The 24,057-nt window shown below is 44.3% G+C and overlaps 1 protein-coding gene across 5 annotated transcripts in view; it reads left to right on the top strand.

Annotated features, from left to right (window-relative positions):
• SRGAP3 (SLIT-ROBO Rho GTPase activating protein 3) overlaps positions 1–24,057 on the top strand; it is a 256,455-nt gene that overhangs the window by 132,335 nt on the left and 100,063 nt on the right. For all 5 annotated transcript variants that reach the window (XR_012128993.1, XM_073230986.1, XM_073230985.1 and 2 more), the window contains exon 3: positions 8,716–8,878. Coding sequence is in view for 4 of the 5 variants with exons in the window: in XM_073230986.1 (XP_073087087.1) it covers positions 8,716–8,878 (163 nt within the window). In the remaining variant the exon portion in view is untranslated. The remainder of the gene's footprint in view (positions 1–8,715; positions 8,879–24,057) is intronic.

Raw genomic sequence — 24,057 nt, 5'->3', positions numbered from 1 at the left:
TTAGAAAAGTGAGTGAATGAATGAATGAATTGGATTCTGCCAAGGACTATGGAAGGATACATGGAAGTAAAAGGCATTGTTCCTGCCTTCAAGGGGCTCATAGAAAAGTGATGAATTAAGCCCCACCACGTGACTGGCAATTGAGGAGATGAGTTAAGTAACAACATAAAAGGTGTCATTTGGGAGTAACTATGTGGGAAGAAACAAATGAGTGGTTCAGACAGAACATTCTATGGATCTCAGATAATCCCGAAGGAAAAACCTTTTGAACCAGACCTTGAAGAGTGGGATTTTGCTGCATGGAACAGGGGACGGCGTTTCAAGTGAGCAAAGGCCGAAGGTGCAAAGATGCCGAGCAGGAATGCACAGGACCCAGGAGGTGCTACTGCTGTTCCCAGATGTCAGCAGCCTCACTTCTTTGTCATGGAAGATAAATGCTAAAAGGGTAGATAACGGCTGATTACTGTTCTCAATTTTGTGCTTCATGTCAGGCTTTTCAAATAAGTAAGTTGGGAAAGCAGGAACAAAAACGTCTGTTGTCAGATCATGTGTATGCATTTTGGTTTTGGAAAATAAATCAATGTTGTCAGAGAGATCTGAAAGGCCCTCACTGGCCACACAGGCACTCACCTGCCTATTTGATGTATGAGACAGTAAAGCCTCAGAGAGGTAGAGGGACAGGTCCAAGATCACATAGCCAATTAGTAGCAGTGCCGGGACCCAAATCACTCTCTCCAGCTCTCAGTGCAATGGCCTCAGATTCCTTGGAGGGCAAATAACAGGTAAATGAAGAAACCCATCCCTGTCTCTGAGCTTCATCCACTGCCTGAAGAAGGTCTCTGTGAGCAGAGAGGGGAATGAGGGAGAGGGGCTGGGCTGACAGCAGACTGGACAGGCCTTGGATGCTGGCTGATGAGGCTGAACTTCATCCCTGGGGTCACAAGTCCTCTAGCTCCTCTAAGGAACCCCTAGAAAGGTGCCTGAGTGATCATATGTCTCCTTGGGCTCCTGATTCACTTGGGGTGGCATCTGAGTATGGGTTGAATTGTATCCTCCAAAAATTCACATGTTGAAGTTCTAACCAGTACCTCAGAATGTGACATTATTTGGAAATAAGATCTTTCCAACTTAACATGAACATTAGGGTGAGCCCTGATCCAACATGACTGGTGTCCTTATAAAAAGGGGAAATTTGGACACAAACTCACACACAGAGGGGGAAAACATGTGAACGTGAAGACAGTGACTGGGGTGACGTGCCTACAAGCCCAGGAACTTCAAAGAAGCTGGGGGAAGGTATGGGACAGCCTCCCTCACAGCCCCTAGAAGGATCCAACTTTGCTGGTACCTTGATCGCAGAAATACAAGACAATACATCTCTGCTGGTTAGGCCTCCGCTGTGGTGCTTTGTTACAGCAGCCCGTGTACAGTAGCCCACTGCTGTACCCACATGCCCATCCTGTCCGTCAAGGCCCAGCTCACGCAGCCTCTCCAGCCTTGTCTCCGCCCCTTGTCCCATCCTCTCTGCTCTCTGGCCGCACACACATAGCTGGCCATGCACATGGAGCCTTCACATTTACTGCTGGAAATACGCTTCCTTATCCCTGTGTCATATTGAAACCACCCATCCTTCTGGTCCCAGCTCATCCTTCTGGGCACTTTTCACCTAATCAGCTGACTGGGCATAGGCCTGCCTGGCACCAGAAAAACAGTGGTGGGCAGGACAGATGTAAGCCTGAAAGGGGTCCAAGACCAGAAACAAAAAGCAAATGAACAGGACAAACCTCAGGTGTGGTAGTACTGTAATGACAATAAAATAGGGTTTTGTGCAGGAGACCAGAAAGCTGCTGGGCATTGGGGGAGGCCTCATTAAGGAAAAACATCTCAGCTACTAAGTCTCAGTGACAGTAAGGACCAGCATCGTCAGCTGATGCCCACTTCCACCATCCCCGGTGGGGTAACTCCCCATTATATAGACTCTCAAGGCACCGTGTGTTTCTCCTTCAGAGCTCCCATCAGCAATGCAATTTCCTATGTGATTAATTGATTGTTACCTGAGGCCCCCACTGGACAGTAAGGTCCATGAATCAGGGAGTGTGGCTCATTTTGCTTACCATTGCCTAGCACAAAAGATGGCATTCAGTTAATATCTGTGGAATTAATGATTAGTGCTCTGAGCAAAGGCATTGAATTCCAAATCCTGCTTGGGGCAGCTTAGGTAGCAAGAGGTTAACCAAACCTTTTTGGCTCTGGGATTAATTGAGGGAGTGCTTTTCAGAAGCAGCTTTCCACCTGAGCAAGCCCACTGCAAGACCCAAGAACGCCCTGGCAGGGGGCAGGAAGCCAGAGGCAGGGACTTGGCACCTTGGGGGATGGTGTCAGCTGCAGGAGCTTGCCTCCTTCCCAGAGGGACCATGATTCCAGGGCAGTGGATTCATCTGCAATATGGGGCTCTGCAGGCTTGGAAATGGGTTCTGTTTGCTAAGCGGAATTTTCCGGCCCCCAGCTGAGAAGCTGGTGAAGCTGGCTCAGTGCTGATTTCATCTTCCGAGCTCACCAGCTTGGCAAGGCCTTGCCCCTCTAGCTGCAGTCTGTTGGAGCTTCATAGCTGGCTCCTCTAGCCAAAGAATGAAAGCTGTGACTCACCAGAAATTGTCACTGCTGTTCTCTGGTCATAAAAATAGAAAATACATACATATATATGGGAATGTTCTCACATAATACCTTAGCTCAGCAGCTTCTGCCTGCTGTGTAGACGCTGGGATACAAGAGTGGAAAAGCAGAAAGGCTGCTCAAGATGTGCCTCACAGGAGAGAGCGGCTCCCTGGATTCATTTTGACGTCTTCCAGGAGTGCAGCTGCAGCAGGCAAATGTGGCTGCTGGCATGGACGGCAGGGTCTCTGGTCAAGGGGGTCTTTCTTTCAAAGGGACAAGTGACCCTCTGAAAAGAGAAGGCCCGTGTCCATCTCTGCCATATATGGCCTGGGTGCTTCTTCCTGTGGTCCTGATACAATCCAGATGATGACCAAGATGGTGATTGATGCACTGGCTGGAGTCCGCAAGCCCCTGCGCCTGTCCCCTCCTCTGCCTTGTCTCCTGGGCTGTAGCCACACTTGCCTTTATTTGATTCCTTAAATGTACCAAACTCTTCACCCCCAAGTGATCCTTGGCCCTTTTGTTCCCTCTGCCTGGGACCCTCTCCCCCTTCCCACCCCTTCACCTAGCTCCCTCCAACTCTTCCTTTGGAGCTCAGCCTGAGACCTGTTCCTCAGGGTCACTGTAGTGATCCCTGAAATCAGGCCAGGCCCCCTTGTTATAGGCTCTCTGGGCACCATGCTCTCCTCTGCCATTGTAACTTTGCACACATTTGCAGGATTCTGTGAGCGAAGTCTGCCTCCCCAGCTAGACTGTTAACCCTGGAGGCAGGAGCAGTGTCTGTTGTTCTCAAAATTATGCCCTGAGGCCTGGTCCATATGAAATATTAAAAAAGAATGTGTAGAGTAGATGAACTGCTGAATGAATAACCACAGAGCTGTTTGCTGTGTTTAATTCCAAGTTCTACAATATGATTTGAGTAGCCAGGCCACAGGGGTTAAATGACATACAAAAAGTCACAGAGGCCGTATGGCTGAAGTCCGTGACACAGATAGACAAACACCACCCCAAGTCCTGGCATCTTTCTGTTACACAGTGCTGGGTCCCAAGGACAGCTCCCTCCTCTTCTTTCTGACTTGGTGAGAGCCTGGTTTCACTGTAGCCAAGGTGATAGGTGGCAGCCTCCCACAGACTAGTCAACTCTGTCCCTGCCCCTGGCCATGGACAACCCTGTTCACCTCAGCCCTGTAGTGCACAAATGAGTTGCTCTGTACAAGGGGAGCCGGGGCTGGGAAAAGGTGGGGAAAGTAGAACAAGCAGTCTGCTGGGCTGGGCCCTTGTTGAATGGCAGGCCTGGAGCAGCATCTTCTGCAGAGAGAGGTGGGCTGTGCGTTATCTCCATCCTAGCCCTCTTGGCGTAACCAGGGGTGGGGAGGAGCCTGGTTCCACCTCATCCCTCCAGCCGCAGCCTTGCCAGGTTCCTGAGTATTTTCCTCTTCTGCCACATGCTCGTGCACATTTATGTAAAGAGTTCCATGTCATTCTAAGGTTTCCGATATCATCCAAGTGCTTGCTGCTGGCTTCCATATTTGTCTCTCTAACCCAGATATCACCATATGGATGTTCCATAAGCCCTTTAGATTCATGTTCATAGAACTCACTGCCTTCCTTTCCTGCCCCACGGCTGACCTGCCGCTTCTCTTCATCAGAGTAAATTCCACCTCTATTTTCTTGGGTTCCCAACCTGAAAAACTTGGGAGTCATCCTGGACATGTTTTTCTCCCTTTCAACCCCCTACCTCAACCCCATCTAATCCATCTCTAGGTCCAGTCAGTTTTCCTCCTAAGCATTTCTCCAACCCCTCAGCTTCTCTCTTGGCCCCCTAGAGCCCATCCTCTGTGCAGTAGCCAGAGTGAGTCTGAAAAGGCAGTTTTCCTTTTCACTTCCCTGCTGTAAACCCTTCAATGGCCTCCCACTGACTTCAGGAGGAAGCTCAAACTCTCAAATGGAACTTGAAGTCCCTTTGGCTTCATGGCCTCTTCCTAATTCAGCCTCCTTTGTCACTCCCACTCCCACGCCAGAACACTGGGCTCCAGCCCCCCTCAACGATGTTGTGCCCACCAACATGCTCTCTCCAGCCTCCCCTCGGGCCTTTGTTCGTCGCATTTCTCCAACTAGAAAGCTCTGCCCTATCAAACTCCTTTCCAGCCTTTAGTTCTCAGTCTAGAAAGTGCTTCCTCCAGGAAGCCATCCCATTCCCTCACCAGATCTGGGTGAGGCGGCCCCCGTATTCCACAGCTCCTTCCTATCGGTGCATTCAGGAAGCTCTGACGTTACCTCCTGTGTGCCCCTCACTTGCATGGAAGGCTGTGGGTCTCGCCCGCTCTAGTCCCTGCTGCTTCCACAGCACTGCTGACCTGGCGTGTCCACAGGGGAGCCATGAATGAATGGGCGCCTGCGGGAACCAAGGCAAGGATGTCCTCGGCAGCCTCTCACTTCAGTGACGACTCCTTGGTTGCTCTCCGGCCGCCTTCTCCTCCCAGCCTCGGCCCCTTCTGTGGTTCTGTCCCAGGGTGCGTGGGCCGCCTGCCTACAGCTTCTGCTAAGGGAAGTGCCTTCCTCCTGCCTTGCCCCTCTCATGTCTCCCAGGCCAGGTGACCTAATTAGTGGTCCCCAAGCCATCCCAGAACTTCTGCACCCTTTCAAGATCACTTGCCTTTTCCCTTCCCCCTGAAACTCACCTTCTGGCTGTGACTTCCATAAATTTTGCACAGTTAATTCCCTGATGCTTTTCAGTTCTTGCCTCCCAGGCTGAGCTAAGCCCCTGAAGTAATTTAGGTAACAGCTCAATTATCTCATCTCTCTTTGACTCTAATCTTTCCATTTCTATCACCACCTGGGAAGCAGTGAAAATGGGGTGTGCCACGTGTTTTCTGCCCAAACCTACTTCTCCCTTGGAGTTCTTAACCTTTGGTTCATGCCATCACCATCCATCCAGTCACCTGGGTGACTCTGATCCGAAAACCTCTGAATCAACACCCACTCCTTCTTCTTCTCTTTTCCTTTCTATTTCCAGGAAATTTCCAAGATTATTTGCTCTCTTGTTGAGGAGTCTCTCAAGTCCTGCCTTCTCTGGCCACATACTTGTCACCACCTAAGTCCTCACCATCTCTCTTCTCTCGGACTGAGGCCACCTCCTGACTGGTCCTCTGCCTCCAGCCCCATGCCTATGCCCACACCCATCCACTCACCCATCCATCCATCCATCTTCCATCTACTCATCCATTTTTCAGTTTCCCTCAATGACCTTCCTAAGACATATTGATTAGGTCATGCCTTTGCATAAATAATTTCCATGATTCCCCACCGCCTACAGTAGGCATTCTTAGCCCTGGCTGCATGTTAGAATCTTCCCAGCAATTCTGAGTTAGTTGGTCTTGAATGGGGCCTGGGTCTTGGTGTTTTTTAAAAGCTCCCCAGGTGATGCTAGAATGCAACCTAGGTTGAGAACCCTGTGGCCTGGAAGATAAAGTCCCAGCTCATTAGCTTGGCATACAACATCCGCAATAATCAAGCCTTTAACACATCTCTCCAGTCTTACATCCTACTAATCCTCCACTAATACATTTGGAATTTTAGCTCTACTGAACTTCTTCTCTTTGTATCCACAGTTCCCTCTGCCTCCAGTTCTGTCATTTTCTGCCACCCTATTTGGAAAACTCCTACTCATTCTTCAACACCCAGCACAATTGTGACCTTTCCTCATGGCTCTCTCTTCCATTGTATCTATTATGTGTCAGGTACATTGCTGGGCACTTGATATGGTGACTGAAACAGAAACAATCCCAAATCTGAAAGAACTTGTGTTAGGGTGAGAAGTGGGGTTGGAAACTCCTTAATACAGATGTTCTCAAACTTGAATGTGCATTGGAGTCACTTGGAGGGCTGGTTAGAACACAGATGCTGGCCCACTCCTGAGGTTTCCTATTCTGTGGTCTGGGGTGGCCCTAAGCACTTGCATGTGCCACAAGTTCCCCAGCGATGGTGGTTCCGCAGGTCCGGGGACCAGGCTGAGAACCCGTTAGAGCTCTCATTAGAGTGTGGTTGCAGATGTGCACTTGGGGGAGGTGTCATTTAAGCGGAGACCTAGAAGAAGAGGAGGAGGCAGTCATGAGAAGAGCAAGGGCTAACTCATTCCAGATGGAGGAAACAGCGTGAGTGAAGGCCCCAGGTGGGAAGGAAACTGGCACGAAAACAAAAGGGGACTGTGTGCCTGGGTTGTGGAGGGCACAGGAGGAAGGCAGTGCCTTCTCCAGCTCCTCAAGCAGAACCGACACTCCGCATGTGTCTCTGTTACAGTGCTTTGCCACCTTTCACTGTAAGCCTCCCCTTCCGCCCTCAGCCACTTGACAGGGGGTCCCCCCACCAACCACCCCAGGGCAGACTTGTGTCCCAGTCGCCCAGAGTAAATGCTGAGGGATTTGGGCTGGGTGGTGGAATTTTAGTGTTCTGGCTTTTTTGCAAGGCCATAGTAAAGGGGAAATGTTGGCTTCTCCTACAGCAACAATGTCTCCTCCCTTTTCCTTATCAGTGTCCAACGTAACCATCCTCAATCTAACCAGGTTCCCTTTCCCAAATTCTTGCTACTTAGACAGGTTTTTAGCCCATTTGGTGATAAGAGGAAATTCCCCCAAGTCAAGTGGCCCCTCCTCATCCATCCTTCCCAAGCCCAGGAGTTGGGGGGTGAGTGTGGGCATGGGAGCGCTGTGGGTGCCCAGAGGCCATCAGGGCTATGCCCTCAGGCCCTTCCACTTGGCTTTGGGAGGATGATGTGGTCACTGGAGAGTCAGCAGAATTCCCTTCCTGAGCAACGCTCTTAGTGGGAGGTGAGTGTGTAAGTGTGGCCGGCTCTCAGAGGTGGCCCACCCTTAGGGCACCAGCACAGCAAGGCAGGTCTGGAGCACCCTGGAGCCAACCACCCTGAGGTGGCATGTGGTCCTCTCTGCTCACATCCTACCTTCCCAGCATCTCCTTCCCACTCTGGCAAGTGGAGTAAAGGAAAAGTCAGGGCCAGGGGGCAAGAACACAGCACAGACACCCCATATGGCAACATGGGATTATGGGTTTGGTTCTGGTATCTAGGTGTCCTTCCCTCTTTGTTCCTGGAGAATAGGACATATACATCCTTTACTGAGGCAAACAGAGGGGTATTTGGTAAAGTATAGATAAGAGAGAAATTCCCCCATTTCATTTTTTGGAAACATCCCATTTCCCAAGTTTTGGGAAACAGTGGTGTATAGATCTCTGGTTCTCAGACTTTGGCGTGAATCAGAATCCTCTGGAGTGCTTGTTAAAACTCAGACTGCTGGGCCCACCTCCAGCGTTTTTGATTCGGCAGGCCTGGAGTAGGGCTCGAGAATCTGCATTTCCAACAAGATCCCAGGCGACGGAGCTGCTGATCTGAGGACCACACTTTGAGAACCCCTGTTTTAGCAGAATGCCCAGCTAGAAGACACTGAGAATCTACCAGTCATTACAGGACAAAGATTTATTTGTCTTGTATGTACTTTATTCAAAGCAGCTTTCCTTAATCCCAAATACAGAACCCGAAACCTCCAGCCCTCCAGCAACACTGAAGGGCTGAAGAACGTGTTTCTCAGAGGCCAAGAGCCAGAAGCTGACGCTGGGGGAGGACAAAGGGGTTAGAAGGCTGTGGGGACCCCAGGGACGGGAGAAGCAGGAAAGGGAAATGCAGTGTCGGCTTTTTGCTTTTTCCACCGCATAGTTCTAGAAGTCATACAAGCATATCAAACCCAGTTGGATTAGTATTTCTTAGCTCCAGGGAAGGCAGCTTCTTCCCAGAATGGCATGATGCAGGTAGCAAATGCCACATGCAATGGGAGTGAAGAACAGGATGGGACGTAGTGTCAATGACCTGGGTTTTGGCCCCAGCACTGCTCTGTGACCTTGAAAGGATCACTTCAGCTCTCTCAGTATCCATTTCCCATCTGTAAATGTTCTGTAATAAAACTGAGCTTGAAAGGGCCCCTGAGGGTGACAGGGTAGCACACTGTGGATGATAGTTCTGGTGAAGCCAGCTGACTGTCTTGGTTTCCACAGGAAGGACCAGTACCTCCTCTCACCTGTGAACTGTTGGTATCTGGTCCTGCATCAGACCAGGCGGGAGAGTCGAGACCACGCCACCCTCAATGACATCTTCATGAATAATGTCATCGTCCGCCTCTCACAGATCAGTGAGGATGTCATCAGACTCTTCAAAAAGGTAAGAAGCAGCTTTGCCCCAGCTGGCTATGGCACTGCTGTGCCAGTCAGGGTGGGATGTGGTGTGGAGACATGGGATGAGGAGGGCAGGTGTGTTAAAGTGTGCAACGAGCCGAGGGCTGGCCTTGGCATCCCAGACCCGAGTTTGAAACCTGGATATGGCAGCTGGTCTCAGCCACTTCAACAACCACCACCACAAAAATAAAAGCATGGTTAGGTAAGTAGCACACATTCATTGTAGGAAATTTAGAAAAATGGATGTGAGCACACACACAAAAATTAAAATCACCTTAAATGTTATCACACAGCCATAACCACTTTGATATCATAGGAATATCATTCTGTGTACATATGCAAATACATTTTCTATGATTGCTCATATTTATACATTTTCTCTATACACGTGCACCTTTTCCCAAATGAGATCATAGTGCATATATGATTTTACTGTTTGCTATGTCACCTAACAAATTATGTAACACTTTATTACAGAATTTTCCCATGTTAGTAAATACATTTCTGTAACATTTTTAAATGATTCCATGGTATTTCATAATACAGATGCACCCTAATTGATTTAACCAATCTCTTATTGTGGAACACTTAGGTTGTTTCCATTATTTTATTCTTATAAATAATGCTGCTATGAGCTTCCTTGTATGTATGTACACCTTGTCACATTCACTGCTATTAGGATTGATTTCTGCACCAGGAATTTTTGGGTCAAAAGTTTGCTCATTTTTAAGGCCTTTAACAGAGTTCTCAGTTGCTTTCAGGAAGATTTCACTCATGCAAATGCTCAGAAGTCAAGTGTGAAGGAAACAGTCACTTTTTATGCCCCAGGGGTCTTTGTATCCCAAGCCCCTTACATAGTGCCTGACAAATAATACGTGCTGTGTAAATGTTTTTAGAATTGAACTTACTTATGTGAACTTCAGTTTCCCTGTCTGTAAAATGGGCCTCTGTGAGCCTCATCCTCTTTGTCTATCAAATGGGGCCAAGATCACCTACTTCCTGGGGTAGTGTGAGGGTTAAATGGAAGGTGCATGTGAAGAGGGGAGGTCGTCCTGAGAACTGGATCAGGGTGGTGTGGTCTCTTCGTCCAGAATTCTTAAATTCTTGGGTTCATAATCTTGGTTCAATCATTTATCAGCTGTGAGTCTCTGGGCTCCTTACTTAAACTCTCTGTGCCTCAGTTTCCTCATTTGTGAGATGGGGATAGAAATACCCACAGGGCAGCCGGAGGATTGAGAGGGTTGGTAATCCCACATAAAGCATGGAGAGCAGTGCTTGGCACCAATTAGGCACTCAGGAAAGCTGGCTTTTATTACAGGAATGTAAGAGACTTACTACTTAAAATAATCTAGTTTATCTATTCCTGCCAGGTGTCAATTTTAAGGATTAGGTAACCTGGGATTACAGGAGGTACAGGAAGAGGACAAGTTGATTTGAAATACAGTAATCTCTCTATGGTCTATTGGATTGTCCACTTTGAGGATGACTTCTATAGCAAAATTGTAATCACAGGCTAATTCCCTCCTGCCACACAATATACTTTGGTCCCCTCCTGGGGCTGTGTTTATGCAATGTACTCTAAGTTTAATATTTGTGTAAGCAAACATAATTATGAAGGTAAATGCAGTGCAAAAAAAAAAAAATCACACAGTGCTTTGCAAAGCCAAAATGAAGTGATTCAGATCACTTGGTCCCATCACAAGCCCCCACCTGCCACCTCTGTTACATCTTTTTTCCTGGGTGGTGACTCACAGAGAAAGGGTCATCAGGGCCTTTCAGAAATGAAGGGTCTTTTTCCTGATCTGAGCCCTGGGACAAGTGAGATAAATCTTTTCAGTTCTCATTTAGGTTGACAGCAGACTCATTTATGATGGAGGTTAACAGGGTAGAAAATAATGAAAAAAATGTCTCTACAGCTGAGCTTCTGGCTGCTTGTTACTAGGCCTGTGCCTAAGGAACAAAGGAAACAACTCTCCCCTGCTGTCCAGGAGAGAGACAGGGCAGGCCCTGGTTGGCTGACTTAGCCCAGCACGGTCCCTTTGTGCTGCACCAGTTATAGATAATCTCAGCACTGAGGCTGCACTCCTTATATAATAAGAGTTCCTGCAGACCTCAAAACGACTGTGGAGGCAGGTCTCTGGTCAGGGGGTTAGTGGGATCGTCACTCACCACACCTTATAGATGAGGAGGCAAAACTGCGAGGAGAATCAGACTCGATGCCTTTTGGCCTATTGTTATTACCAGCAGGAGGCGGTACTGGCTGGGCTTTTGGAATCTGCCTTGGAAACTGCCCCTCATTGAATTGTGACCCTGAACAAGTCTCTCTCTGAGCCTTAGTTTTCTCATCTGGGAAATGGAGAGAATGGCAATGCCTACTTCAGGGGGCTACTTTGATGAGTAGAGGTTGGCCAAGTGTGCAGCACAGGTTTGGCATCCAGTAAGTGCTCATTAAGTGGTGGCTTACTAGCGAATGGAGGCCCCTCTCCATTCCGTCGCTGTTCCTTCACGCTATTCCTTGCTGACCTCACTAAGACACAGGGCAATGCATCTACCGGAGGTTGGAGTGGCTGCCAGGCCAGTGTCCTTCCTGGGTGTGGGCCTGGCACAGCTGCTCTGCCTGTCATTTTCTCACTGATGCAGGATGCTCTCTGACTTAATAACTTACCTTTTCATGATTCTCCATTTCCCTTTTTGCAGTCTGTTCTTATGACTAGAGGCAGCACTTCAAATTCCACAAGCCACTTTAGGATTTGTCTGGAACAATGGGCTTCTGTATGCAGATAATCCTTGCTTTAAAGGTGAGATGAGAATCTACCATAGCAAAATGAAACTGGACAAGATCTGAGAGGCCATCCTAGTGATTAGGACTCTTATGGTTGCAAACACAAACACCCAGCTCAACTGGCTTGAAGGAAGAAAGGGAACATAGCAATTTTCCAGAGCCAAGGCTGGTCAGGTGTGGGGGACTTCAAGGGCACAAAGGAACTCAGTCTCTCTGCAACTCTGCTCCAATTTTCTGTTTTCCGATTTTCTCCGGGGAGGTTGATGCTCGGGAAGGGCTCTTTCATAGTCAAGTCTCTCTCCATGTGATGATCACATGGCTCCTGGCAGCTCCAGGCTTACCTCCCACCTGCTTCCAGTCCAGCAGGAAGTGAGAATCTGCATTTCTAACAAGGTCCCAGACCATGCTGATGCTGGTCTGGCAACCACACATGGAGAGTGACTTACCTAGTCCAACCTCCTTGTTTTACAGGTGAGGAAATTGAAACCTACCTCTGGCAGCTCAGAGTCTGACTCCAAAAGCAGGTATCCAATTCCAGGTCCAGTACTGAATCCGCTACCCACTGTGGTGCACCAGCAGGGAGGTTCCATCTGTCTCCTCCCCTTTCCCTAACCATTTCTAAGACTGGGTATTATTGAAGCCCATTCATTCCACGTTCAGCCTCAGCCTCCTTAACAATAGGCATCCATTATTCTATGCTCTGATGCCTGCAGAATTTAATTACTTGCCCTGGCGTGAAGTGAATTTGATTGTGGGAGCTGCGGTGTTCTGGAGGAAGTGCTAATGAGGAAAGACTCTTAGCAAAGAAGAGAGGGCATCTGGGGGGCTTATGCTTGAAAGCAGTCATTCACTCTGTGGCACTGGTCATCTTTGAGCTTTTTCGTTGCCACCTCGAAGATGGCCCTCGCATTTCATAAATAAATCAAAGCTTTTGTATCCAATAATTGCCTTGCTTTGTAACCAAGATCAAAAGCATCAGAAGCACCAATGGCCTTGGACTCAAAGCCAAGTGTATTTTTTATTTTTTGGTTGCAGGAGAAAGTGAGGGTTTGTATGCTGGTGGGTCCGGCTAGGAGGCCTGCATGGGGACGGAGAGAGAGAGGGGGAGAGCAAAGTGGGCAGACTGCCAAGGGAATGAGGAACCTTCAGCCAGTCTCCACTGTCTCCCATGGAGAGGAAGTCGTGAATGCTCACTCTGCTAGTTCAGCCTGCCAGGTGGAAATCATGCATTTTGAACTCATTCAGTAGGCGTATATTAGTACTATCATGACAGTAGGTGGACAATAATTGTAGATAACAAATTAGTGCTTACTGTGTGCTAGGCACTGGGCTAAGCATTCTGTAGATATTTAATTCTTAAACACTAAGAGGAAGATGCTGTCATTATCCCATCTTACAGATGAGGAAACTGATGCTGATAAAGATGGAGCTGGAGTTTGAATCCAGAAGTGTCTGACTCTGGAGCCATACTTGGTGGTAAAGGCAGGTGTTAAAGAAGATAGAGGAAATGAGTCAGACATGATGCCCTCCTTTAAGAAGCCAAGATGGAAGTATAGCAATGACTCAAATATAGTGGACAGGGAATTTGGTTCAGAGGGAGGAAGACTTCTAATCTGGGCTAGGGTGGCAGGGGGTTCAGGGAAGGTTTTATGTTGGGGATGTAGCATTTGAAGTGATTCTGGAAGGATTAAGATCTATCTCAGCTTGGGTTCCCCAGGAAGCTGACTCTAAGACAGTGATTACAGTGCAGTAGCAACTGTTCTTGAGGTGCCCGCCTGCAGAAGGAAAGGGTGGGAAACAGGATTCAGGGAATGGAAAAGTTGGGCTGTGGTGCTGTCACAACAAAGGCCTCAACTGACTCCTTGGGGAGCTCTGATCTGGGATGACCCTTAGGAGTTCTGCTGAGTCCGGGCAAGGAGGCGGGGCTTTTATGCCCTCATGTTGATTCCTCAAGGGGGTGTGGTCTTAGGCAGATGACTTAAGCTGAGGCAGTTCCGAAGAGGTTGACAGCTGGGGCTATCTGCCAGCGGCTCTTCCCACAGTTGAGGGAATAAGTATTCGAGACCTGAAGGGGATTGTGCTACTGTGTCCACAACATATGTGCATAGATTGGGGAAAAGTGCGACACAGGATTCCAGACCAAGGCTAAAGCCTATGTGTCCTGTGTCTCGAACAACTAGGCCAGTATTGCCATCTAGTGCAGTGGTAATAGGGTTGCAGACAGACTCTGACACAATCCCTGTTGTGCCATGTGAACTCAACCTAATCCCTTGATCTTCTAAATTTTGTCATTTTCCAAATGGAGCTAATAATAACCTCTTTCATGGGGTGGTAGTAAGGATTTAAAAATGATGGTATAAAAACCCCTATCTGGTACACAGTAAGCAATCAATATTAGCTATTAGTAGGATGATTATTGAGACTTTGAGAAAGAACATAGTGAGAATTAAGATTGGAGATGAGATGAAGGACTATTTTATTCAGGGCACACAAAGGGTTAGAAATAAGGAAATATGCTCAGAAAACCACTTGTTGAGTAGTTCTCAATGATGGTGGTCTTATCTCTTTTATAATGTCTTATTTATTTATGGTGTCTTATTATATTGTCTATGACCTCCACATGTACAGTGTGGAGGGAAATGGGAGGAGAAGTAGTATTCTTGACTTTTAAGAGTCACACTTCTAACTTCTCCCCCTATAGGATAAAAACTCTTAGCAAATTAGGAATAAATGGGAGCTTCCTTAGTCTGATAAGGAATATTTACCAAAAGCCAACAGAAAATATCATATTTCCTGTTGAAGAGAGTTCAGCAAAATGGCTGGTTACAAAATCAGTATACAAATATTAATAACATTCCTGTGTGCCAGGCACATCTAATTAGAAAATATAATTTAAAAATGCATCCATTAGAAAATGAGAATGATTGAAAATTAAGGCCATTAATGCTACAAATTAGTCACATCCTAGAAATTTTGATGAGATGCTTTCATTGTTATTCAGATATAAATATTTCACAATTTCCATTGAATTTTGTTGCCCCATGAATTATTCAGAATTATGTTTTAGTTTCAAAGGTTTTTTTAAAGCTTTCTACTTGCTCTTAATTTCTAACTTTATTGTCCTGTAATAAGGAAATAATGAGAAAGTTTTTTGTTTGTTTTTGTTGGAGCATTTCCCTTATCAGATATCAAAACTTCTTCAAAAGTGACAGTGAGGAAAATGGGTAGTACTAGAGCAGTGCTGGGGAAGCTGATCAGCAGGACAGCAAAGAGCCCAGAAACTGGGTCCTCCACAAAGAGGAACACAGTAAATGCCTGCGGCACATTATAGATCGGGGAATGGATAGACTATTTAGTAAATGGGGCAGATTCCATTGGTTATTTGTCCTTTTCATATTATTTTTAGGAACTGATTTTATACAAAGACACACATACATGTATAGTTTTCTTCTGGAAAAAATATGACTTCTACCTTAGTTCAACAAAAATATATTCTAGATAGATTAAAGTGCTAAAGGTAAAAAGCAAAACTAAAACGTTTGGAAGAAAATGTAGATGATTATATTTAAAACCTTGGAGATAGGGAATGAAACATAAAAATTGTTTCTTTTGCTCAAAGAAAACTTCAAAAAGCACGAACCATAAAAGAAAATATTGATAAATGCCATTATATAAAAATTTTCCTACAACAATGAACAAGTAAAGCGAACATACAGACAAGACAAGGAGAAGATATTTGGCAGGCACAGAATTAAAAGGTTGAGACTCAGAATATAAAATCAGCTCTTACAAATTAATAAGAAAAGGGCAAGCAACACAATAGGAACATGCATAAAAGATATAAATGGGTAAGTCACAGAAAATGAATTGTACATGGTTAAAAATCTAAGAAAAGATGGTCATACTTACTGGTAATCAGGAAAAGGTAAAATAAAACAAAATGTGACACAGTTTAACTTCCATTAAATTGGTAAAACAATCTTCGGTACTGACAAGTATGGGGAGAAGCAGGAGCTCTCATATCCTTTTAGTTATTGTGTAAACTGGTCCGGCCCCTTTGAAGAATGACTGGGCAGTATCTAATAACACGGAAGGAAGAGATGCATACCCCCTGGCCCAGCAATATCACTTCTAAGTATGACCTAAAGAGAATCTAGAGTGTCTGCACACATACACAAAGCCTCGTACAAGGATGTTTGCTTATATATTGTTTGTAATAAAGAAACAAAGAGAAGTCACCTAGATAGCCATGAAGAGAATGATTAAGTAAGCTATGGACAGTCACACAATGGAATATTGTACAATCATTTCAGGATGAAAGAACTAGATCTACATGTATCAGTGTGGAAAAGGAAAAATGTTGGGTGAAAAAAGCAAGGTGCACCATGAGATTTTATACAATTTAGAACCCAGATTAACAGTTTGTATTGTTAGACATCTGTGTGACATAAGTCTATGCAAAGGTGGACTGCGTAGCAATACACACTGGCTTGAAAACAGTACTGGAGGAATGAGGGAGGAAGAATGGAGACAAAGAACGCTTCATTGTATCTATAATGTTTTGCTTTCTTTGAGTAATTTTGAAGCAAGAATGGCCAAATCTTAATGGGTGTCTAATTTGATTGGCATGTTCATGGATCTTTGTTATTGTTTTCTCCATTCTTCTGTGTGTTTGAAATATTGGAGAACTGAAACTAAGGAGACAAATGGAAAAGCAGGTTGGAGACATGAAGGAGGCCCTTGGGTGTCAGAAGGAGAGACTGGGCTTTATTTTCTAGGCAGTGGAGAACCATCAAAGGTTCTTGAGTAGGGGATGAGGTAATCAGAGCCAAGTTAAGGATGATTAATTCAGTGTATTTGATGACTTTGAAAAGGGAGGCACTGAACTCAGGAAGAACAGTTACATGTTATTGTACATATGCACTAATATTCAGAATTAGTGGTGGAGGGTAATAAGAGCCTGGATTGGGAAGGTTGATAATGGGAATAGAAAGGAAGGGGAAAGGGATGGATGGATGGATAGGTTCAAGGGTAGGTGGTGGTTGGATGAGTAGACGGGTGGACGGGTCAGTGGGTAGAAAAGTGGTAGATAAGTGGACATATGACTATAGACATTTTTGAAATGCCGATGCAATTCTCATTACATCTTTTTCAAAAACAATGCTGATGAAGTAGAAAAATCAGATTATAAATCAGGTTAAAGTGATGTTTCAGGTCAGTGATTCAGCAGTCATTAAGTGATCAATAATGTTTTGAATTTAACAAATAAGCCCTGACAACATCCATATTTACCTGGAAGATAATGTACAGAGGGAGAAAACAGCTCAGAACTGAGCAGCTTCAGGTTTTATTAGATACTGGTTTTTCAGGAAACCAGCTTTGTCCCACTTCCCAGGACATAGACTCTCCCCCACACCCACCCCAAACTTTTTTCTCATTCTCTGTAAGAGATGCTTGGCCAACAACAACAAAAAACATGTAGGACATAGCCAAGAGGGGTTATTCCTGAGTATGCTCTTCTTCCACAGAGACTCAGCCCAGCATTCCACACCACCTCCTCTGCCTTGCCTGGAGGCTGTGAGTAGGGGCAGGAGGGTAGGAGGGGGAAGACTTGGTCACACAAAACAGGAGGTTCTGCAAAATCGCACTGGGCACTGTATATTATCTGATATTCACAGTGATCTAAAGCAGAGCCTTGTAAATGTCAGCATGCTTCTTATACTAAGGCAGAGGAATATATGTGTTTTATAATTACTTTGGAATGTTTGGGAAAAAGTTTCTCAAGGCATGTAGAGTGCTGGCTCTCCCAGTGGAAGCAACAGAGTGGAATGGTGGAGAGAATCACATACACTAGTTCTAGGATCTTGGACACATTACTCACCCACTCTGGGCCTTTGTGTCCTAATCTTGAAAATGCTGTTAATGATGGTACCATGCACAGAGGGCTGATATTAGGCTTAAATGAGGTATTGTCTGTAAAGCAGCTTTCATTGGGCCTGGTACATGCTGAGAGATCAAGAAACAATAGCTATTGTTATTATCTACAATGTTAAGTATTATCAGTAGTAATAGTATTGAACATCACTGTTAACCATGATAATAAGTATTATTATTAATAATAGTATTATTAGAAAAGGATTAAAGATGGCAGCGTGAGAGGTAAGACAGAGGCTTCCTCCTAAAACCGCATATAATATGAAAATATAATTAATACAACTAATCCTGAAAGAGCAACAGGAAAGAGGACTGTGCCAGACTGCATACACCTGAATAAAAGAGCAGACCTCACAGAACAGGGTAACATTCCAAAGCCGTGGCCTGGCGGGACCCAAGCCCTTACCCCACCCCAGCTCACCGGCTGGAGGAAGAGAAATAGAGTGGGAAGGGAGTGGAGGCCTGGGACTGCTGAATACCTAACTCCAGAGATCTGCTCTGGGAGCACAAACCTACATTTCATGGTGCTTTCATGATACTCTCGGGATTAGAGGATTGGAAAGCTAAGCCAGGCAGAATTCCTGGAGAGACTGAGATTCCAGCTGCTTGTGGAAAGCAGGGATCCATATCTGGCTGCTCTGGGACAAAAGAAAGGTGGACAGTCTGAGAGACTTCCTAACAAGGAAGGCCTTAGCAAGAGGGCTGCTAAAGGGGCAAGGATTGCACAGAGTTTACTGCTCAGGAGAAAGGACAGGTAGACAAAATTGTCCAGGTACACTCTGCCCAGCAGGTTGGGAACTTTCACAATCTTCAGGCGCTCCAGCTCCCTGGCTGGCTACACAGCTCCAAGGACCCCCTCCGTGATACACAGCCTGCTGCACCTTTCTCCCAGCCAGCCCCACCTGGCTTGCAAACCAGCAAACCCTACCCTAGTATTAGGCCAGCCAGAGGGAAGATCTGTCTACAGCCACTACAAACGCAATGCATAGAGGCTTATACCTGTGTGCTTGTGTGCTTGGCCCACTGGTTCAGGCAGTGGAGACAGGCATAGCAACTGGGAAGCAGGAAACAGCTCTTTCCTCCCCGCAGGCACCAATACCACTCCCCTGCAACCCCCAACATTGCTTTAGGTGCTGAGCAGCTCCAAAGAGTAGAGCTTCTGGGCACTAGAGGGCACCATATACAAATATGAAATGCCAAAGGAACCTGGGTCAGAGTAGAATTAATATAACTCCTGAGAAAGATGACATGGACATCATGACGCTTCCTGAAAGGGAGTTCAAAATAAAAATCATTAACATGCTCATGGAGGTACAGAAAGATATTCAAGAACTCAGGAATTAATTCCAGTCAGAGATCCAATGATTGAAGGGCACAATGAAGGGTATTAAAAGCAGATTGGATATGGTGGAGGAGGTGATAAATGAAATAGAAACTAGAGAAGAGGAATATAAAGAAGCTGAGGCCCAGAGAGAAAAAAGGATCTCTAAGAATGAAAGAATATTGAGAGAACTGTGTGACCAATCCAAATGGAACAATATTTGTATTATAGGGGTACCAGAAGAAGAGAGAGACAGAGGGGTAGAAAGTGTCTTTGAGGAGGTAATTTCTGAAAACTTCCCCAATCTGGGGAAGGATAGTCTCTTAGGCCATGGAAATCCACAGATCTCCCAAAACAAGGGACCCAAGGAAGACAACACCAAGACATATAGTAATTAAAATAGCAAAGATCAAGGATAAGGACAGACTATTAAAAGCAGCCAGAGAGAGAAATAAGATCACCTCCAAAGGAAAACCCATCAGGCTAACATCAGACTTCTCAGCAGAAACCTTACAGGCCAGAAGGGAGTGGCATGATGTATTTAATGCCATGAAGCAGAACGGCCTGGAACCAAGATTACTTTATCCAGCAAGATTATCATTTAAATTTGAAGGAGGGATTAAATAATTTCCAGATAAGCAAAAGCTGAGAGAATTTACCTACCACAAACTGTCACTACAGTGTATTTTGGAGAGACTGCTATAGATGGAAGTGTTCCTAAAGTGTAATAGCTGTCACCAGAGGTAATAAAACCACAGTAAAGAAGTAGAACAGCTAATTACTAAGCAAATGCAAAATAAATTAACTATCCCCAAAGTCAATCAAGGGATAGAGAAAGAGTACAGAATATGATACCTAATATATAAAGAATGGAGGAGGAAGAAAAAGGAGGAGAAAAAGAAAAGAACCTTTAGACTGTGTTTGTAATAGCATATTAAGTGAGTTAAGTTAGATTCTTAGATAGTAAGGGAGTTAACCTTGAATCTTTCGCAACCACAAATCTAAAGTCTGCAATGGTAATAAGTACATACCTATTGATAATCACCCTAAATGTAAATGGACTGAAGGCACCAATCAAAAGACGTAGAGTCACTGAATGGATAAAAAAACAAGACCCATCTATGTGCTGCCTACAAAAGACTCATTTTAAACCCAAAGGCATACACAGACTAAAAGTCAAGGGATGAAAAAAGATATTTCATGCTACTAATAGAGAGAAAAAAGCAGGAGTTGCAGTACTTGTATCAGGCAAATAGACTTCAAAACAAAGAAAGTCACAAGAGACAAAGAAGGACATTACATAATGAGAAAGGGGTCAATCCAACAAGAAGATATAACCATTGTAAATATCTATGCCCCCAACACAGGAGCACCTACATATGTGAAACAAATACTAACAGAATTAAAAGGGGAAATAGAATGCAATACATTCATTCTAGGAGACTTCAACACACCACTCACTCTGAAGGATGGATCAACCAGACAGAAAATAAGTAAGGACACAGAGGCACTGAACAACACATTAGAACAGATGGACCTAAAAGACATCTATGGAACTCTACACCCAAAAGCAGCAGAATACACATTCTTCTCAAGTGCACATGGAACATTTTCAAGAATAGATCATATACTAGGCCACAAGAGCCTTGGTAAATTCAAAAAGATTGAAATTGTACCAACCAGTTTCTCAGACCACAAATGTGTGAAACTAGAAATAAATTACACAAAGAAAATGAAAAACCCCACAAACACATGGAGGCTTCACAACATGCTCCTAAATAACCAATGGATCAATGACCAAATAAAAACAGACATCAAGCAATATATGGAGACAAATGACAACAATAATTCAACACCACAAAACCTGTGGGACACAGCCAAGGCCATGCTAACAGGAAAGTTTATTGCAATACAGGCCTACCTCAGGAAAGAAGAACAATCCCATATAAGCAGTCTAAACTCAAAATTAATGAAACTAGAAAAGAAGAACAAATGAGGCCCAAAGTCAGTAGAATGAGGGACATAATAAAGATTAGAGCATAAATAAATAAAATCAAGAAGAATAAAACAATAGAATCAATGAAAGCAAGAGCTGGTTCTTTGTGAAAATAAACAAAATAGATTAACCCCTAGCCAGAATTATCAAGAAAAAAAGAGAGTCTACACACATAAACAGAATCAGAAATGAGAAAAGAAAAAGCACTAGAGACACCACAGAAATACAAAGAGTTATTAGAGAATACTATGAAAAATTATGTGCTAAAAAACTGGATAACCTAGAAGAAATGGACAACTTTCTAGAAAAATACAACCTTTCAAGGCTGACCAAAGAAGAAACAGAAAATCTGAACAGACTAATTACCAGCAATGAAATTGAACTGGTAATCAAAAATCTACCAAGAAACAAAACTCCTGGACCAGATGGCTTCACACCACTGAATTTTATCAAACATTTAGTGAAGACCTAATACCCATCCTCCTTAAAGTTTTCCAAAGTGTAGAAGAAGAGGGAATACTTCCAAACTCATTCTATGAGGCCAGTATCACTCTAAAACAAAAACCAGGCAAAGACACCACAAAAAATGAGAATTACAGACCAATATCCCTGATGAACATAGATGCAAAGATACTCAACAAAATATTAGCAAATTGAATTCAAAAATACATCAGAAAGATCATCCATCATGACCAAGTAGGATTTATTCCAGGGATGCAAGGATGGTACAACATTTGAAAATTCATCAATGTCATCCACCACATCAACAAAAAGAAGGACAAAAACCATATGATCATTTCTATAGATGCTGAAAAAGCATTTGAAAATATTCAACATCCATTCATGATAAAAACTCTCAACAAAATAGATATAGAGGGCAAGTACCTCAACATAATAAAGGCCATATATGACAAACCCACAGACAACATTATACTTAAAAGCGAGAAGCTGAAAGCTTTTCCTTTAAGAAAGGGAACAAGACAAGGATGCCCAGTCTCCCCACTTCTATTCAACATAGTTCTGGAGGTCCTAGCCATGGCAATCAGACAACACAAAGAAATAAAAGGCATCCAGATCGGCAAGGAATAAGTTAAACTGTCCCTGTTTGCAGATGACATGATATTGTACATAAAAAACCCTAAAAAATCCACTCCAAAACTATTAGATCTAGTATCTGAATTCAGCAAAGTTTCAGGATACAAAATTAATACACAGAAATCTGTGGCATTTCTATACACTAACAATGAACTAGCAGAGAGAGAAATCAGGAAAACAATTCCATTCACAACTGCATCAAAAAGAATAAAATACCTAGGAATAAACCTAGCCAGGGAAGTGAAAGACCTATACTCTGAAAACTACAAGACACTCATGAGAGAAATTAAAGAAGATACCAATAAATGGAAACACATCCCGTGTTCATGGATAGGAAGACTTAATATTGTCAAAATGGCCATCCTGCCTAAAGCAATCTATAGATTTGATGCAATTCCTATCAAAATACGAACAGTATTCTTCAACAAACTAGAGAAAATCATCCTAAAATTCATATGGAACCATAAAAGACCTTGAATAGCCAAAGCAATCCTGAGAAGGAAGAATAAAGCTGGGGGGATTACGCTTCCTGGCTTCAAGCTCTACTACAAAGCCACAGTAATCAAGACAATTTGGTACTGGCACAAGAACAGATCCATAGACTAATGGAACAGACTAGAGAGCCCTGATATAAGCCCAACCATATATGGTCAATTAATATATAATAAAGGAGCCATGGACATACAATGGGGAAATGACAGCCTCTTCAACAGCTGGTGTTGGCAAAACTGGACAGCTACATGCAAGAGAATGAAACTGGATTATTGTTTAACCCCATACACAAAAAGTAAACTCAAAATACATTAAAGACTTGAATGTAAGTCATGAAACCATAAAACTCTTAGAAGACAACATAGGCAAACATCTCCTGAATAAAAGCATGAGCAACTTCTTCCTGACTGCATCTCCTTGAGCAAGGGAAACAAAAGCAAAAAATGAACTCATGGACTACATCAAACTAAAAAGTTTCTGTATGGCAAAGGCCACCATCAACAGAACAAAAAGGCATCCTTCAGTATGGAAGAATATATTTGTAAGTGACATATCCGACAAGGGGTTAACATCCAAAATATATAAAGAACTTACATGCCTCAACTCTCAAAAAGCAAATAACCTGATTAACAAATGGGCAGAGGATATGAAGAGACAGTTCTCCAAAGAAGAAATTTGGATGGCCAACAGACACATGAAAAGATGCTCCACATCACTAATCATCAGGGAAATGCAGATTAAAACCACGATGAGATATCACCTCACACCAGTAAGGATGGCCAGCATCGAAAAGACTAAGAACAACAAATGTTGGTGAGGATGTGGAGAAAGGGGAACCTCCTACACTGCTGGTGGGAATGTAAGCTAGTTAAACCATTGTGGAAAGCAATATGGAGGTTCCTCAAAACACTCAAAATAGAAATACCATTTGACCCGGGCATCCCACTCCTTGGAATTTACCCAAAGAATACAACTTTTCAGATTAAAAAAGACATATGCACCCCTATATTTATCGTAGCACTTTTTATTATAGCCAAGATATGGAAGCAACCTAAGTGTCCATCAGTAGGTGATTGGATAAAGAAGATGTGGTACATATACACAATGGAATACTATTTAGCCATAAGAAAGAAACAAATCCTACCATTTGCAACAACATGGATGGAGCTGGAGGACATTATGCTCAGTGAAATAAGCCAGGCGGACAAAGACAAATGCCGAATGATTTCCCTCATTTGTGGAGTATAACATTGAAGCAAAACTGAAGGAACAAATGGCAGCAGACTCAGAGACTCTAAGAATGAACCAGTGGTTACCAAAGGGGTGGGGTGTAGCAGGGCAGGTGGGGAGGGAGGGAGAAGGGGATTGAGGAGTATTATATTTAGTACACGTGGTGTGGGGGATCACGGGGAGAACAGTGTATCACAGAGAAGGGACATAGTGGATCTCTGGCAACTTGCTGCACTGATGGACAGTGACCGCATTGGGGTATGGGTGGGGACTTGATAATATGGGTTAATGTAGTAACCATATTGTTTTTTCATG

This window comes from Manis javanica, chromosome 3 (genome assembly GCF_040802235.1).
Source record: "Manis javanica isolate MJ-LG chromosome 3, MJ_LKY, whole genome shotgun sequence".
NCBI lineage: Eukaryota > Metazoa > Chordata > Mammalia > Pholidota > Manidae > Manis > Manis javanica.
This window is presented reverse-complemented; position numbering and strand designations above follow the sequence as displayed.